The sequence below is a fragment of the Chrysemys picta genome, chromosome 1, assembly GCF_011386835.1.
Source record: "Chrysemys picta bellii isolate R12L10 chromosome 1, ASM1138683v2, whole genome shotgun sequence".
NCBI lineage: Eukaryota > Metazoa > Chordata > Testudines > Emydidae > Chrysemys > Chrysemys picta.
In genome coordinates this window covers 213,284,540-213,304,063 of record NC_088791.1, presented here as the reverse complement: position 1 = coordinate 213,304,063, position 19,524 = coordinate 213,284,540, and the positions used below count along the sequence as shown (strand labels likewise).

Here is a 19,524-nt window from a genome sequence, read left to right as displayed (position 1 = left end):
AAGAATGTGCATTGCCTGTACCCAGGGGAAACAATTTTTACTCCCTCAGTACAGGCTTCAGTCCTCTCAGGAAATCTTACCAGGAAACTCAGAGTAACCCATCCACATAGGAGCAATGGTTACAGTCTGAGCAGCCAATATACAAATGCATAGTGACACACAGGAAGCGCGTACTTCACCCTACATGACTTTCTTTATACTGGCAAAAGTAGGTCAACTGAAAATTAGAAACTAGAAAAAAAGATAATAAATCCAACAGCAATAGACTGATACTAGGGATACCCGCAACTATAACTTCACACCCTCAAACATCTCCCCTAAATAGATCCCCTTATGCAAGGGCTGATTTCCAACACCCACCCGGAGGTAGCTAACAATGAGCGCTCAGTTCCAAAAACCTGTTTTAAGCATACACAGGTAGGGCAGCTTGCAGGCAGTAAGCCCCAGGGCTGCAGATAAAGACTCCAGTGATTGGGGCGGGGGGCGGGGGGGGAGGCGAACAAAGCAAGGACAGGAGACAGATGGCTCGTGAAGCACTAAGTCTCTGTGTAAGGGTGAGGCTGTGGAGCCTACTCTAATCAAACTGCTTGCAGGCATTCCTCAGACCACTCGCTGGGCCTGAGACACCTGGCTGCACAGGTGCTGAGGGGGGCAGGGCAGGTAGTTGGGCCTCTTCTCCTCTCTGGCCTGGAGCTTGGCAGCTTGCAGGCCCTTGGAGTCAGTTGCAGGGGACAAGCCAAAGCCACTCAGTCTCCTGGCTGGGCCAGGCATGCCTGTTTTTGCAAGAGCAGGGGAGCTTCTCTAGGCAGCATCTCTCTGGTTAGAGGATGGCCTGCTCTAAGACTCAAAACCTTTGAGTTCTAGGAGCTCTCCAAGCCCTGGTCTACACTACGAGTTTAGGTCAAATTTAGCAGCGTTAGATCGATTTAACCCTGCACCCGTCCACACGACGAAGCCATTTTTGTCGACTTAAAGGGCTCTTAAAATCGATTTCTGTATTCCTCCCCGATGACGGGATTAGCGCTGAAATTTGGGGTAGTCCGGACGCAATTAGACAGTATTGGCCTCCGGGAGCTATCCTAGAGTGCTCCATTGTGATTGCTCTGGATAGCACTCTCAACTCAGATGCACTGGCCAGGTACACAGGAAAAGCCCCGCAAACTTTTGAATTTCATTTCCTGTTTGGCCAGCATAGTGAGCTGATCAGCACAGGTGACCATGGAGTCCCAGAATCGCAAAACAGCTCCAGCATGAACCGAACGGGAGGTACTGCATCTGATCGCTGTATGGGGAGATGTATCCGTGCTATCCGAACTCCGTTTCAAAAGATGAAATGCCGTAATATTTGAAAAAATCTCCAATGGCATGAAGGGCAGAGGTTATAACAGGACCGCAGCAGTGCCACGTGAAGCCTACCAAAGAACCAGAGCGGCAAACGGCCGCTCCAAGTCAGAGCCCCAGACATGCCACTTCTATGATGAGCTGCATGCCATTCTAGGGGGTGCCCCTACAACTACTCCACCCCTTTGCTTCCTTCCTCCCCCACCCCTCCCGGGCTACCTTGGCAGTTATCTCCCCATTTGTGTGACGAATTAATAAAGAATGTATGAATTTGAAACAACAATGACTTTATTGCCTCTGCAAGTGGAAATCAAAGGGGGAGGGGAGGGCGGTTGGCTTACAGGGAAGTAGAGTGAACCAAGGGAGCGGGTTTTCATCAAGGAGAAACAAACAGAACTTTCACACCATAGCCTGGCCAGTCATGAAACTGGTTTTCAAAGCTTCTCTGATACACGGCGTGCCCTGCTGTGCTCTTCTAACCACCCTGGTGTCTGGCTGCGCGTAATCAGCGGCCAGGCGATTTGCCTCAACCTCCCACCCCGCCATAAACATCTCCCCCTTACTCTCACAGAAATTGTGGCGCACACAGCAAGCAGTAATAACGATGGGAATATTGGTTTCGCTTAGGTCTAACCGAGTCAGTAAACTGCGCCAGCGAGCTTTTAAACATCCAAAGGCACATTCTACCATCATTCTGCACTTGTTCAGCCTATAGTTGAACTGCTCCTTACTACTGTCCAGGCTTCATGAGCCATGGGAGCAAGGGGTAGGCTGGGGTAGGTCCAACTGCACGGTGCTGCCAACTGGGAGATCAGCCTGAGGCAGAAGCCTCCAGCTAGCATGATATTCCAGGCAGGACTGAATCTCCATTAGATGAAACTTAAAGAAGAGAATGACCTGGATTCATTCCCCTTTTTGTCCAGGCGCCCCGGACCGACCTCACCGTGGCCGTCCAGGAGCACCCATGTCTGCCCAGGTGCCCCCGAACGACCTAACCGAAGTCAGCCAGGAGCACCCATGGGACGACGACGATGGCTAGCCATCGTATTGTACCATCTGCTGTCCGCAAGGCAAGGCAAGGAGATGCTGCTGTGTAGCACTGCAGTACCGCGTCTGCCAGCAGCACCCAGGAGACAGATGGTGACAGTGAGTTGAGCGGGCTCCATGCTTGCCGTGCTATGTTGTCTGCATGGGTAACCCAGGAAAAAAGGTGAGAAACGATTTTTTGCTGTTGCTTTCATTGAGGGGGGGAGGCCTGACGACATGTACCCAGAACCACCCATGAGAATGTTTTTGCCCCATCAGGCATTGGGAGCTCAACCCAGAATTCCAATGGGTGGTGGAGACTGCGGGAATTGTGGGATAGTTACCACAGTGCAACGCTCCAAAAGTCAACGCTAGCCTCAGTACTGTGGACGCACACCGCCGATTTAATGCGCTTAGTAGGGACACACACAATCGACTGTATCAAATCGATTTCTAAAAAATCAACTTCTATTAAAAAGCAACAGAGGGTCCTGTGGCACCTTTGAGACTAACAGAAGTACTGGGAGCATAAGCTTTCGTGGGTAAGAACCTCACTTCTTCAGATGCAAGTAATGGAAATCTCCAGAGGCAGGTATATATCAGTGTGGAGATAACGAGGTTAGTTCAATCAGGGAGGGTGAGGTGCTCTGCTAGCAGTTGAGGTGTGAACACCAAGGGAGGAGAAAATGTTTCTGTAGTTGGATAGCCATTCACAGTCTTTGTTTAATCCTGATCTGATGGTGTCAAATTTGCAAATGAACTGGAGCTCAGCAGTTTCTCTTTGGAGTCTGGTCCTGAAGTTTTTTTGCTGTAAGATGGCTACCTTTACATCTGCTATTGTGTGGCCAGGGAGGTTGAAGTGTTCTCCGTGAATGGCTATCCAACTACAGAAACAGTTTCTCCTCCCTTGGTGTTCACACCTCAACTGCTAGCAGAGCACCTCACCCTCCCTGATTGAACTAACCTCGTTATCTCCACACTGATATATACCTGCCTCTGGAGATTTCCATTACTTGCATCTGAAGAAGTGAGGTTCTTACCCACGAAAGCTTATGCTCCCAGTACTTCTGTTAGTCTCAAAGGTGCCACAGGACCCTCTGTTGCTTTTTACAGATTCAGACTAACATGGCTACCCCTCAGATAACTTCTATTAAATCGACCTAATCAACCTAATAGACATACCCCAAGTCTCTAACCATAGAGACTTTGCCTGGAGCACAGCCCCTAATCCACATACCTCACAGAAATCTAGCTAGAGCACTGGGCAGTGTGGACAGAGTGGTTCCAGGGAGGCAGTCACTCCAGTCAGAGGACTGTGGCTATCGGTCAGGTTGCAGGCTGTGCTCTAGTGTCTTTATGAGCAGGCCACTTGTTGTGAGGGGCAGGTGCTATTACCACTCCCATGTGTTCAAAAATTATGAGTCAGACTCCCCTATGAGAATAGCTTAAAAATAATGAAATTTGGGTTATTTCTGTTTGCCTTCTGAGCCATCAGCATTCATTTGGGTCACATTTCAGGCTTTTCTCCACAACCATGAGGGCTAGAATATTAGCTCTCATTAAAAAAAATAAAAATAAAGCGAGACTCATGCAATCAGTTGCATGCAGGCACAGGGATTTTAAGAAAAAAAAAACACCCTATCTCACAGCACTCATGATAAAATTGCAAGAGTTATCAACACCGGGGAGGGGTGGGGGAGAGGGGATTTGAGGAAATGTATAGGGAAGGAACCATGAAAAAGGGGGAAGATGAGAGGAGCTAGTAATGAGGGGAAAGGGAAGCAACGGGGGATATAGGAGGGAGCTCAAGGACAAACGGGTACACTGACAAACTCAAAATCAGGGAAGGGGAACCCAGCCAGAAACTGAAGGAGGGGAAAATGGAAACAGGGAAAGCAAGCTTATGCAAAGGAGGAAATGAATAATTAAATAAGGAAATATTAAAATGCCCTGTTTTGCATAAAATCTCCAAATTTCTGGTCTTAACTGCCTTTAGTAAGTATGGGCTAAGTACCTCTGTCCTTTCGGAAGTTCCCATCCAACTTCCCCACACTTCTCGGCTCTCTCTCCTCAGCTATTTATTAGCCTAGCTGTTTGGTTCATTCAGGTGCGTCTGATGGCTATTCCCAGCCTCCTTAAAGTAGGTTACTTTCTGAAAAGGTGCTTTCATTACTGTGGAAACTGGAACCAAAACCAGAGCTCTAGTCAGAAAGCTTTGGGAATAGGTTTGGTTTTACACTCACTGTTTCAAAAGAAAACTGTAATTACGTGTTATCCCTCCCCTTCAAATGCCACAGGGAAAAACAGGCAGGGGCCCATCCACAAATGGTAAATCCTACAGAATTATCATTAATATTGCTACTTTACACTTTCCTACCTACTAAGGGAACTATGAATATATTAATGCTAATAGAGCACTCCGTTTCTCGGATGAAAGTGCAAAGCATGATTAATACAAGAGACTGGGGTTTTATGTAAGATCTCTGCATATTTTTACTTCCTTAGCTTGCCCAACAGAGAACTAAAATAATTTGCTCTTTGCCTTCCTGCCTCACTAGTGTTTTGAGATATTGATTGGCTAGCCACGAGCCGACTCTGTGATCTATGTTAATATTGTAATACTTTACATTTCTAGAGCACCTTGCCCCTAAGATTCTCAAAATTCTTCAGTCTATCAAAAAAACCCTCTGGTAGGCTATTAGGGAGTCCCATTTTACACTTAGGAAACGGAGGCATAGAATACATAAAACATATGTAAGAAACACCTTTTACTTATCCAGCCTTTGAGAAACAGCTTTTAGAAGAAGAGTGTTGCTAGTGGAAAAAGAAAACCTATATATGCCATTACAATTCACCTCTTTTTCACTAGCTAAGATTTTTTTTCCCCCTTTACTATTCATTCCTGGAAAATGCTTCATGGCCAAAACACAATTGCTAACTTTAGCATCTATGCATTTTGCTCTAAGGACAGATTGTACTGATCTCACGCCATGAAGGCTAATGTACAGCCAACATCTGTAAGGCCCCATGGACATATCCTTATGGAGGCTGGGTGCTGTACAAGCTCTTAAATTAGTAGGCAGCCAAAGACTGTGTATGATTTGGCTCCAGCTCCTTTTGAACTTGGTTGGCAAAGAGATGGATGACAGCCAAGCAGCATCTTGTTATTGTTAGGTGCAAATGGAGAGGACCCAAGGAGGGACAATGTACAACATACCATTTTATCAGTAACCTGGCAACTAACCACTGACAATTGAAATAATCCATTTGCCACAGTCAATACTAGAACAGGATTCTTCAATAATTATTCAAGTTGTTTGCCTTCTTCATTTTCTTTAGTGTGCATACAATACTGTTGAGCAATATGCCTGTCTGAACTCGATAGCAGGGAGTACTGCGTGAGCAGGGCATTCCCTCCAGAGATCTTAATGACTCACTGAGGGGGCCTGGAGCTAATCCACGTCTTTAGCAGGATATGGAAAGTGTGTCAAGTCTGGTACATGATGGCAAACATACTGCTTTAGGCCAGCTTCATTGCTTTTACCAAACAGTTTTAGTTCAAGCCATTTGCAAACAATGATTTTAAGATATAAAACAATCCGGATCAAAAACACTGTGCCAAATTCAAGCCTGGACACTAAGCTGGCACCATTCCCAATGAGCTCAAGGAAGAATCTTGTGCACTGTGTTAAGTTACAACTCTTTGTACACATCGATGAAGCAAAAGTATAATGTTCTGAACCAAGTTTACTTTTCTGACTCATGGTATAAACTGGAAAGTACAGGTTGCATAGAGCTATGCTGTCTGAAGAAGGAAATGCTCCTTTAGTGGCTTTGTTATAAAAGGAAGTGAGGCTTCAAGTTGCTAAATTTACATAAAATCAATTTGTAAACTCAACCCAGAAGAAAAATAGGAAACTATTTTCTTGCTTTCTGAGTGAATACACTGGCTAGCTTTATTATAGCATTTCATTTTAAAACAAAACAAAACAGCTGGAAAGGGGAGGGTGCTGTTCCTACAACTTCTCCATTGCAACTTGCATCTTTCATATCAGCTAATAAGTTGGCTGCTCCATCACCTAGCAGCTGAAAGAGAAAGAGCTTTCTGTCTCTTCTCCATCCCACCTTATGCTGCTGGTTGATGTGAAGGGGGTGTTTCTACAATCCTCCAAATCCTATCCATCTTTGTTGAGACCTCTTCCCTGTGAATGGACTGAATATAGAGAAGGAAGGCATTATATTAACAAGCCAGTATCCAGTGTACAGGTCCAGATGTCTGTCCCAAGAGACAGTGGCAGATGTGGTTAATTTTCTCAGAAGGGTAGGATGATAAATTGTTCGCAGAAGCAGATGTTGAGCTCTGGACCTGAATGAAGGTATTTCAAGTTAACAAATCTGGATGCACATTTCAGGCAATTCACCTTAATTGTTATCAGTGTAATCGGTCATAACACGAAGCCACCATGGTAAAACCCACAGAGATTTTGAAAATTAAAGTTACTGTACAAACGCAACGGCAAAATTTTCAAATCTTAGTAACTTAAGTCTAGATCATCCCTATTGTACAGTAATACCCACAAAAATTACCCTTGTAAGCTTCTGCCATGCACAAGTGTGTGTGTTTGTCTATCTGTCCCTCCCTCCAATGGAAAAAAGGAGTCCGAATCACAACACCGATACCCCAAAATCTGCAGGTTGCAGAGGGCCATCCATATGATGGTCCTGTTCATCTGCAGCAGCTCTGGTTTCCCTCCTTGTCACTGCAGTTCCTTCACTGCTGCAAGGAAAGCTACATTTTTAACTTGGGTACCTGCATCTTGATTGTGGAGATATTTGCAATTGTTAATTTTCACAACCATTTCTTCTGTTGTTCTTTTTGCAATCTTTCATTAATTACATCCAGAAAGAGATATTTAAACCATAGTAATTTCCATGCTGTTAACACTTTATTGTTTATCAGTCTATCCATGCATCTATTCTGCACTCATCTCTGTGGTATCTGAGCATCTAAGTCCTGGTGCTAATCTTCTTCATTTTCTGTTCCCATCAATAAACAGATTAAGCCAAGGCACCACACTTTTATTTTACCCCCGAGACAGCCAGATTGGTAAAATAGGTTGTGTGTTTTGAATATAAATAGTCTAAATACAAAATTGCAGTGATGGCTTTAAAGGAAGATCTGGAATGGCCCAATTCCATCCAGGGTCAAGCACTCACAAATTAACTTAAAAGTAAATTATGCACCTTTGAAAAATCAGGCCAATGGCCAACAAGCAGAAAATGTTAGGGGCAGTAGCTTTAAACCCTCCACAACCTACACATCTGAACAGTGCTGAACAAGACATTTGTTAAGTTACAGAAACAAATCAGAATATGGGAGATGTAGGAAAATACATTCTGGCAATGTTAGTTTCAAGCTTCTTTGGGGATTTGGGTACTATACAAAATCCTACAGTTATGGATTCTTCAAACCACTGTATTCTTCAAATACTGATGCAAAATCTCTGAATCATCTGGATGTTGTTTTAAAATAATGTAACAATACACACAGTATTAGTTTTACATTCTGCACCAAGAACAAAAAGGTATTATATACTGTATGCCTAACACTACTGATTTATGCACCTACATCTGCTTTTCTAATTAACTGAACCAGAACTAATTGTTTTCTCTGGGAGAAAACTACATATACAAGATGTTATTCTCCTGAACCAGAGAAGCAGCAATTTGTATTTGTACTGGAGCGGTGTGCACCGGAACAAAAAACAGTGTTTTGTTAGACTTACGTGATGGAAGACAGAGTACACTGAGGGCTTGTCTACACTTGAAACTCTACAAGGGCACAGTTACAGCACTGCAGCTGCACCCTTATAGTGCTTCAGTGTTGACACTACCTATGCCAACAGGAGGGGTTCTCCCATTGGTGTAGGTAATCCACCTCCCGGAGAGGCAGTTGCTAGGTTGGTGGATGAATTCCGTTGGGTTGGTCTGAGTTTTTTTTGTTTGTTTTTTTAAATATGCTAACATTAGAAACACGACTTCAGTACTATATAGCCGGATAAAACCAAAGATTGTTGTGCAGTTTCATGCTAAAAAAGGGGTTCCGCGTCCCTCAGTGAATTGGCACAACCACCCAATCCAGCATCAATTGCTCAAACATGTGTGGAACGTTTTGCTGGGACATGATTCTAGGTAACCATATGCACTCTGGCTGAGCTGTAGAGGTGGCCCTGATTAATATCCCCCCGCAAGCTAATATTTGTATTGCAAAATTTGTGTTTTTCATAATCCATGGAATAAACGCAGCAAGAACATTTGCCAGGTAGTAGCTGAATATTTTTTTGATCCAATTTGCTTTTATCCTCTTGCCTGATCTTTTGAGGATGTTAAATCATGCCAAGCACTGCAGAGGGTATTTTACATATACCCGTTTGAGTTAATTTGCAAGTATTAAAGTCTCACTAACAAAGGCTAAATGCTGTGAGCTATTGACATTTCATTAATCTTCAAAGAATCTCTCATTCTGGATATGATTAATGTATGTGGCAGCAAATAATGAAAAGGGTATCTATTGTGCACAGAACCATTTAGAAATCTTGAAAATCCTTTTGCATTCCCTTTGTTCCACAGTCTCTCCTCCGCCTGGCTGAGAATAACGAAACAGTCACCGGTTATGCTATAGCTGGTTCCCACCAACACAACATTCCGATCCGCACTGAGCTGTGCATTCAAGCAAAAAAAAGGAACAAACATAAACAACTCCATTCCCATCCATCTACTAGAAAGGAACTCACAGATGCTCCATTATATACCTCCCACTGAAACAGATGAGGCAGAAGATTTGTATAAAAAAGAGGGAAGACTCAGACAAAACAGAGGGTCATTGTAATTGTTTTCATTGATAATCTGTTAACCAATGTTACACTACTGACATGCTACTTATGCTTCCCCCCCCGCTCAGTTTAAAAAAAAAAAAAAACATTGTTAGCTGGCCCTGAGAATCATTCTAATTTACTTCCCTTCAGAATCGGTGCAAATATCAGATAATATTAAGTTCATTTAAAGAATGTGAGAAGAGAAAGGAAAAAAAGCATGACACATTTATTGAATTTTAGTTTTAATTATGTATATAAATAGTAACGAGAGACTGAGGAGTTTTGAGACTTGCTACTTGCAGTGCTGATCCTCCAGTAGGCTCTGCATGGGCAGACTCTTAAAGCTCTCTGGATGCTGTGTTGCAGGACTGAGACCTAAAACTTTCCATGCTGACAAATCCTAGGCAGTGTCCATACCAGAGTACCAGATAGTGCAAAGTTAGTCCTTCCTGAGGCAGAACACAGGTTAACTATACTTGTAATCAAAACAGATTCTTCAGTCATCTCTCTCTATAGATATATATATAGAAAAATGTTGATCTTGTCTAAATCTTCTATGCACCTGTGTCCAAAGAAGGGGAAGAAATAAAATTAATATCATAGGCTTATTTTTTGCCACTGCTAATTTGCAATTAAAAACATACTTATTTTGGTTTGCAATTTAACCAGCAATTGCTCAAGGCACATGCTGATAAATACAGATATCTTTGTAGTGCAGTGATTTACTTATTGGTATTATAGTAGAATGCATTGTGCTAGGTGCTGTACAAAGCACACAGCAAAACCCTGCTGCAAGGAGCTCATATATAACTATAAACTATCACATAAGCCACAGAGAACTTTGCTCCTCTGGCTGGGGAATGTTGTGGTTGGGGAACATAGGAAGTGGGGAGAGCACCAACAATACATCCCAACTTGAATTCGAGTAACCAATACCTTTTTACCACTGAACAATTTTTTACACTGTTAAATATACAGGGCCTGATTCTAATCTGATTTACACTGGTGTAAATCCAGAGTAACTGCACTAAAGTTAACAAAATTAGATAGATGAAGAACCAATAGTAAACATTAATTTTGGGGATACATCACTACCCCCTGGTTCCCCTTCTCCAGGCCCCCACTTCTTCTTCCCCATCTCAGCCCAAGCCCACTGCGCAGCTCCTCCCAGCCCCCATGCTGTCTTCTCCCAGCCCTGCCCCCTCCTGCAGCCCCATCACCTCTCTCTCCTGTCTAATCAGGCTGCTGACTATCCACTTTTCGCCTCTGCCTGCTTCCTCCACACTGGCATTGCCTGCTGCCTAGGGGAAGTGAGATTGTGGGATTTGGGGGTGTCTTTGGGGCACTGAGACTCTTCCCAGAACCCACCATTTGGGAAACATTGCTAAAGGGGGTCTCCACAGCATCACTGCAAAGTCATTCTGTCCTAACAGCATAACCCAAAGACCTATCCTATAGCAAGTTCAGATGAGTGAGGGCAGGATTTTGCGTAGGCCTGTGGACAGCAATTCCAGGCCCCAAGGCGGAACGGTCAATGGGTCCCCTAGAAAGGGATGTGCCTGCTTGGCTGCATTCGCTGCCACTGGTATCACCCCGCGCGTGCCTCGGAGCCAGGGCCGGCGGAGATTAGCCTTTTGTGGGCCCGGTGCCAAACATATTTGTGGGCCCCCACAGGAGCAATAGAACATAATGCGGGGAGGTCAGTACCTAGAGCGAGGGGCTGGCCAAGGGCAATGGGGTATGGCATGGATGGGGCGGCCCCGCTCTGTCCAGCCAAGTGCGAGAGCACTGTTTACAGACTGGCAGCCACTTGATGCCCACCAGTCCACCCAGCCCTGTGCTGCCAGCATGCCCCTTCCCCTCTGGGGCGGGCCCATGCCATACCACACAGCCCCCCCCAACCAACCCCTATGCCCAGCCTCCTCTGCCCACAGCCCCAGCGCCCTGCACACCACCATCCCTGCCCAGCACTCCCCCTGCCCACAGCCCCACCGCAACTGCTTAGCGCCCCGACACACAGATCTCCCCAACCCTGCACAACCCAAAGCCCTTCCCCATAGCTCCACCACTACAACTACACAGCACTCCACACAGACCCCCCCCCACTGCCTAGCACCCCAACACATACAGGCCGCCCCCCACCAAGCACCCCCCCCCAGTGTCTAGCACTCCAAAACACACAAACCTTCCCCACTGCTCAGCACCCCCCACCCCCTCACAGCCCACCAGACACTCCCACAGACCCACTCCCCCATGCCTTGCCCTCTGGCCGCACTCACCAGCCCTGCTGAGCCAGCACAAAGCAGGGATCCCCTCTCCCAGTACAGTCCTAGGGGACAGAACAACTGAAGCTCCCTACTCCCTTCTCTTCATGTGTCATTATATAATGGCTGCATCTGTAACTTTCACTCCATGCATCTGAAGAAGTGGGTTTTTTACCCACGAAAGCTTATGCCCAAATAAATCTGTTAGTCTTTAAGGTGCCGCTGGACTCCTTGTTGTTTTTTAACTGAAGCTTGGGCACAAAGAGCGGTCCCACCCCCCAGGGCCCCACCCAGCCCTACTTGCCTGGTGCTGGGGCCCGCAGCAGAGAGGAGACGTTTCCTTGCAGGGGTGGCGTGGGGCAGCCACCGACTTCCCCAGCCCACTGCTTCAGCAGAGCGGGCCCTGAGGCCCACCCGGGTAATTTAAAAGGGCCTGTGGCTCCTGGCCACCGCCCTCACTACTGCAGAGCGGCGGCCGGGGGGCCCCGGGCCCTTTTAAATCACCCAGGCCCCTGGGCAATTGCCCCCTTTGCCCCTCCCCATCAATGGGCCTGATTTTGCCTTATTTTAGTAGCCAGATTCAAATATTAGTATTGCAAGTGACTTAAAAGGAGAATGAAATAAAAAGAAAAAAAGCACAATCTGACATACTTAAGCATATATCCTAAGCAGTGTAAGTAGAAAAAATGTGTCTTGTTAAAAGCTTACAGTACTGATCTCCAGCGCTGGGATTACCCAAATCTAACAAAAAGCCCTGACTCAAGCAAAGTCTATGGACTCTAATCTAAGCAGTGATCACAAATCACCAGCCATTCATCAGCACAGCTGACAAAAGACAGAATTCAGCTTTCACCATCTCTCTCAGGCCAAGGACTGAGGTTTTTAAGTGGCTCAATTTATAAAAAGTTCATTGTAGCGTCTCTACAGATAACTTATGGAAAAGTAAGTGGTATTTCAAGGGCTACACTTCCCCCTTTTAACCATTCAAACATATTTAAAGAATTAAATGTTTAAAAGAGTTAAGTAAATAGATATGGTAAAATGGACACCAGAGACACTTCACAAATCAGGACTTCAGACACCAGCTTGCACTAGGGATGTTGTTCAAACTTATTTGCATAGTGTGAGTCCAGTACTGGGAATGATAGATTTTGGGAACAGAGCTTTGAAAAACGTAAATGTGTAAAGTGAATGTTAAGAGTATGATTCCCTCCTCCCTTTGCTTAATTAGAAACAAATAATTTAGGTAAGTTCTCAAAAGGGGAAATAAAAACAGCTGAAAATAGGTCTATTTGTATATAAAATATCTAGTGGTACTGGAAGGACAATTTCATGTTTCTGATTAACCTGACACTTGCAGATGCATCTTTATATACAGAAGACAATATTAATGTTTTTGTAGCATTTAGATCCTTCCTAATTCACAGTGAAAAAATATTTTAATTACACATCCTCTTCCTTTGTTTTCCCTCATGCCTCTGACTCAAGCCAAACCTTTTCTCCTCTTTCTTATCATGTTTATTTCTATTTTATGTAGCTATTTTGAAAAAGGTAAATACATTTTTATTGTTGTAGTTAAAGTATGAAATAATGTCTATGAATCAGTCAGCCGACTTTTGGAACTGTCAGGAGTTAACTACAGTAATTAAGGATTCATTAATGGAAACATTAAAGTGCAGCTCTATTCTTAAAAGTGATTATGTAAAAATAAGGGATTGTTATTCAAGAGATGTGAGCATTCAGTCATATCTGCAGAATCTTTGTTAGTGCTGATGACTCATGAAATTCAATGACCTCAACCTGTTTTTCAAACCTAGATGGAGTTTACAGGGCTGGCAGTTGAGGTGGGGGAGGAACATTTTGCTTCTAAACTGAGCTTATTTGATACAGAAGTCTTTGAGAAACAAACACAAACCCACAATATCACTTTTACAGTCACTTTCTAGAGTAGAATCATTCTTTTGTGTAACACAGATGAAAATGGTAAAGATGAGTGTATTGGCAGGTAAGCCCAGAGAACTGACACTGCATCTGTCAACCACACTGTCAATCTTGCAGACAAAACCAAACCAAACATTTCTCTACTGTATTTGCAAACTTCAAAACAGCACTTTAAAAAATTGGCTGGCTATAGAACTACGATATGTACATTTTAAACAGGTCCACTATCTTATCAAATAAAAATGTAGAGGCAGCAGAGTTTCATACAAACCTCATTCATGCCACAAATTATTCTACATTTTTAACAATAAACAGCAGTAATACTCTTCAGTTACATAGCATTTTTTTGTCCTGTGATCTTAACCTGCTTTAAAAAGGTTGATTACCCTCATTCCAGGAAGGCTAGAGTGGTCATGTGACTTGCCCACAGTTATACAATGAGTCAGCAGCAAAGTCAGAAACAGAACTCTAGTCACTTCCACATCTCCTGCTCTGAGCACAGGACAACACTGCCTTCATTTGCCCAGACTCTTGAGAAACAATTGTGACCAATCCTTGTCCTTTACCTCTTTGATGGGAAGTGATGGCGCATTCTACTTCATGGTTCTTTCTTCACCTGAATTGACGTGTACTTCCACTGGCATGTCATTGTTGGCTTCAGACTTCAAAAGAAAACACAGTATTTAAAATGAAGCCCAACCCATGGTAAACAATTCTGCCAGAACAGAAACCCTCTTCAAGAGCTAAAAAGAGAACAGTTACTTACCTTGCACAGTAACTGTGGTTCTTCAAGATTATGTAATCAGTGTGGATCCCACTGTAGGTGCGCCCGCACCTCAAGTGAACAAGACTGGGTTTTTTGAATGCTAGTGTCAGGCCTTGGCTACACTTGGGGATTCACAGCGCTGCCACAAGTGTAATTGCGCGCCTCTCTCGCAGCACTGCAAGTACTCCACCTCTCTGAGGGGAATAGCTTGCAGCGCTGTGAGCGAGCGTGCAGCGCTGCAGGCACTGATTACACTGGCGCTTTACAGCGCTGCACTCGGAGGGGGGCGTTTTCACACCCCTGAGCGCAGCACGTTGCAGCGCTGTACAGCGCCAGTGTAGCCAAGGCCTATGTCAGTGCACGTGTCTGTATCTCCCTCACAAGTCAAAGCCTGTGTTGCTGAGGACTCTAAAAAGCAGGGACAGAGGGCATGGGATCCACACGGACTACAACACCTCAAAGAACCAAAGGTACTGCAGGGTACATAAATACATTTTTATTGAGGTAGTTAAAGTATGAAATAATGTCTATGAATCAGTCACTCAGTCTACTTTTGGAACGGTCAGGAGTTAGCTACAGTAATTAAGAATACATTAATGGAAACATTTTAAAGTGCAGCTCTATTCTTAAAAGTGACTATGTAAAAATTACTCAAGAAATGTGTGCATTCAGTCATATCTGCATAACCTTTGTTAGTGCTGATCTTCCCCTCTGGGTATGCGTCAGTCTGGTTCCCCCGGTAGGTGGCTGGCAAGCAGTATGCTCTCAGGACATGCGAGTAAGGAGTATCAATCAAATGGCTAATTGAAGAACAGCTCTTTCGAACTTAGCATATGCTCTGGTTGCCACGTCAAGGGTATAATAAAAGCCAATGGGCTGCTCCACATGGCTGCCAGACAGATCTTGGAGATCAGCATTTTTCTGAAGCAGACCACGGATGTTGCTTATGCCCTAGTGGGGTGTGCCTTGAGGTTCAGAGGGAGCAGCTCACCAGCCAACTAATAACAGGTGGAAATACACAGTGTGATCCCCTTTGAGATTCTCTGGGATGAGATGGCTTGGCCTTTCAATGTGCTGGATATGGCCACGAAGAAGCACAGAGAAAGTCTGAAAGGCTTGGTCCCATGGGTGGAACCCCCCTTGGGAGGCTAGCCCCCGGCTCAGCCCCTTCCTTCCTTGACCCCCCCCCTGCCCCCGCAGCCAGAGCCCCGAGTGCCACCCCCACCGGCTGGAGGAGCCCCGGGCCAGCCTCCCCTGTCCAGACCCCAAGCTGCCCTGGGGAAAAGAATCTCACTCTCGCAAAGACGCTTTAGATATGCCCCATGCAGGTTCCAGGGCAGCCGAGGAGGCAGTATTTGCTACTCAGCTTCCTGGGTTGCTTAGTAATCTCTCTGGGAGATTACTGATGAACTCAGGAAGCTGAATAGCACATACCGCTTCCTCAGCCAACCTGGAACCTGCATGGGCATAATAAAGCAAAAACTCCCCTGCAAACCCTGCAACTTGGGGTCCGGCAGCCGCAGCAGTGCCAGGGGAGGCTCAGCCTCCCCTGGCCTATTATACCCACTGCCCATCCTTGGTCCTGTTGATGTCAAAGTAAGACCCTGAAAATATCTAGAGTATGAAGCTTCTTTTCTCTGGGCGAAGAGCGTGGCTTCAAGAAGACTGGTAAAGTAATAGACTGGCTCAGGTGCAATTCCAAGACCACTTTAGGGATGAACTTAAAGTGTGGTTTCATCACCACTTTATCCTTGTGGAAGGATGCATCAGGTGATCCAGCCATAAGATGCTACAGTTCACTGACTCTCCATGGTGATGTGATGACTACAAGAAAGAGGGTCTTGATGGTGAGTTGGTTTAATGAGCACTCTGCTAATGGTTTGAATGCAGGCGCCATACACTGTAGGAGAACAACATTAAGCTCTCATATGGGAGTCGGGTCTCTAAATGGAGGGCAGGTATGAAGAAGACCATTGAGGCACACAAGACTGAAGGAGTCTTTATTGGGGCATAAGACGCCAATATTACTGCAAGATAGATTTTAAGGGAGCTAGACAGTAGACCTGCCAGTATCAGGAGAAGTATATAGTCCAGAATCTTTATTGTCAGAGCCTCTACTGAATTCACATAGTTCTGGGCTGTCCATATGGGAAATCTTTTCCACTTTGAGGAACAGTTTCCTGGTGGAAGGTTCCTAGCTTTGTAAAATAATTTCCCGGTCCTGCTCATCCAGCCAACATGTGCAATGATTGTGTGTCTGGTTGCAATATTTGACCCTGGTTCTGTGATAGCATGCCCAGACAGGTGGGAAGACATATGAGAGGCTGACTGGACATTTGATTGAATATAGTCTTGTCCTTCACAACATTCTCTGGCAAGGAATTCCACAGGCTGACTGTGCATTGTGTGAAAAAAAATTCCTTTTAGGATATCTTTCAGCTCCTCTCTCCCTTCATGAGGGAGTTTTGCCGGAGAGTTGTAGAGAAACCAAGGTGACTGCAATCTGGATCAGGAACTCCTGAAAGGCCTTGAAATTGTTCACTGCAGAGGCTACCACCTTGTCCACGGATGACGAGCAGAGGTCCTCAGAAAGTAAAAGCTTTGATCTTGCTCCTCTCTCTGTATTCCAGTGACTGAGGTCTTGCTAACAAAGCCATGGGATGGGGGGTAGGGGGGGGCTCCTCCTCTTCCACAACAGCCAGAGATTGGTGGGCCCTCTATAGCCCCAACAGTGTCAAAGTAGCGTTCCATATGTGTACAGACAGGGCAGCAGGTTGAAGGCCAGACCAGCGCCAATCCTGGCATGCTAGTGGTTGAGAGTTGTAGAGACTCTCAGGGTCTCCTGGTGGCACCACTCAGACACTAGCAGAGATGGGTCCCTGCTGGACATCAGCAAAAGGGCATGTCCTGGGTATTATGAGGAGTACATCTACTCTACAGTTAGCATTGATTGGTAAGGCAATATGAGTGCAGGTGATGCTGAGAGTGGCTCTGGTGCATCCTGAGTCCATCCTGTCAGTGCCAGAGTCAACATCCACGGGAAAGTATTTCTGATGCCAGGCCCAGTGGAGTCTGCTCCTTTTCATCCATCTTCAATGCCCTGCAGGACTTGGATGACTTGTCACCAAACATCCTCCTGTCTCTCTAGGAGACGACCAAGCTCCTTCTCAAGCTCATGTCTCAGAAAGCCTCTTCCAGCACCTTGCTTCCTTTTCTGAGATGTTGACAGGTTTGGTGCCAGGCGTGGTACTAATGCCAATGTTGATGCTTCATCTGGTTTCTGTGCAATTTTCTGTGCAGTTTTTGGAGCCACCTGCCTAATAGATGGAACACTAGAAGATGCAAGCTTGAGCATTAAAGAGGTCTTTGAGATTGAAAGTGGAATCAGATCCAGTTGTCCTTATATTCTGGGTCTTGAACCCAGGCCTGAAGAGTTGCTAGGCAGAGGACATCGCCACCCAGTGGGAGCTATAATAACTTTGTGCTCCACTACCCATGACCCACGGAGGACACAGACAAAAGGAAGCCCCACCTCCAGGGGTCTGACAGACAGCAGCCTCCTGGCTCCTGACTCTCTATAAACCGAAGGGATGTTCCAGGAAGTGTCCAGGCAACAGCACAGATCTCCTGTAGCTTTACTGACCACTCCTGCTCCATGTTCTTGAACCTCTTGAACTCCTGGCTTAAACCTCACCTCGATTTGGACCTCACCTCCTGACTCAGACCCTGAAAGTTGACTTGGACTCTGATCCTTAGTATCAACCCTGGCTTGGAACTTGACTATGAACTCCTATGCTGCTCTCAGCCTCAAGTGTGACCCTGCTCTGACCCCTAGTCCCAACAGCCCTGGTCACGATCCCGACACAGAAGAACCACAGATTGCTCCCGCAGATGGGAGCTTCAGCCTCACCCCTTTCAAATTGCAGGTTCTTTCAGAGAAGCAGAGGCAGACTGAGCCCTAGCCTGGGATGTGGGACTCTCCCAAGCAGAATAGGTATATGCTGTGCCCATCTTTCAGAAGAATTAGTTCATCACAGGACAGTCTAGACTTGCTTGATGCCTGCAGGTTTTGAGTCCACCAGTTCTAAGTCCCTGTCTGCTTAGTGGTTTTTGGTTCAACAAGCACTAGAACAGATTAGAGTGATCAAAATACAGGAAAAAGTAGTTCTGAAGAGTTTCAGAAAATTTTTAAGGAGTTTGGCCAAACCTAAAGTCTAGCAGTTGCACACCAACTAGATTCCATCTCACTGGTATGAGTGATAAGAGGGAACTTAGGGCGTGTCATGGCCACCCCACTCTTTATACCCTCACATGGGAGCACAGAGCAGGGACACGGCTATTCCAAAAAACCCCAGTCTCATGTGCACCTACATTGGGATCCACACTGATGGAAACCCAAAGGACAATCACTTCTTGCAAAATGAAATGGTCGATGAATCTGACATTCACTTTCTCTCTCCTCCTCACACACAAAATCGCTCCAAGAGTATTTCTAGATTTCAGTCATCCAGTGTTTGGTTTAACACTAAGTAATGGAAGAACAGAAGTTCAGTGAAAGATACTTTAACTGATTCATTTTTGTCTGCACTAATTACAGAGGTAGAAAATTTCCCACAGATGTTGTAGATGCCATTTTGCATTCTTAGACTTCCGTGTTGATTTATACAATAGACCTCTTTTATACTATACCCTTTGAAAGTGTGTTCTCACGCTACTTTTAATTTAACAGAAATTAAAGACTGAAGAAAGGCTTATTAGAGCATCTTTTCAGCCTCCCTGCCAATGCAAGAATGTTCTCTACAGCATATATTCAAATCTAGTTTTAAATGGGTTTCACTAAGAATATTTCCATAACTTCCACTAAGAGACTATTCCACAGTCAGACCGTACTACTTCAACAAGTGTTCTGACATTAAGCTTTTGCTTTATTTATTCCATTACTCCTAGTTAAACCCATTTGGACTTCTCTGTGGTATGATGAGGCTCTGCTATATCTGCTTCCAAGTGGATTTAGCCTGTTTACATCAGGTTTTAACAACCCCCTTTTATGCAATTCCAAAACACTTCCAAATATAAGTGTGCTACTGTAGCATAGGGTTGAAATTTAATTTAATTTTCTCTCTATAGTAATAAAGAATATTTTACTAACTTCACCCAAGTACAATTGTGAGCAACAAATTATTTGGCGCTAAGGTTTGAGACAAATTAAATTTTCACAATACAGTTAAACTGTAACGGGAGTTCACATATAAACTCTATGAATAAGGAACCACATTTTCCTTTATTTTTTATAATCACCAAGCATGCTGTC

The 19,524-nt window shown here is 44.9% G+C and overlaps 1 protein-coding gene across 1 annotated transcript in view; it reads right to left on the bottom strand.

Moving 5' to 3' along the window:
- Positions 1-9,467: 9,467 nt before the first annotated feature.
- Positions 9,468-19,524, bottom strand: part of APOO (apolipoprotein O) — a 66,133-nt gene continuing 56,076 nt past the window's right edge. Inside the window, exons 8-9 of the mRNA XM_005281545.5 lie at positions 14,014-14,109; positions 9,468-9,804 (exon numbers count right to left, since the gene is read on the bottom strand). Coding sequence (XP_005281602.2) covers positions 14,041-14,109 — 69 coding nt within the window. The 3' untranslated portion in view covers positions 9,468-9,804; positions 14,014-14,040. The remainder of the gene's footprint in view (positions 9,805-14,013; positions 14,110-19,524) is intronic.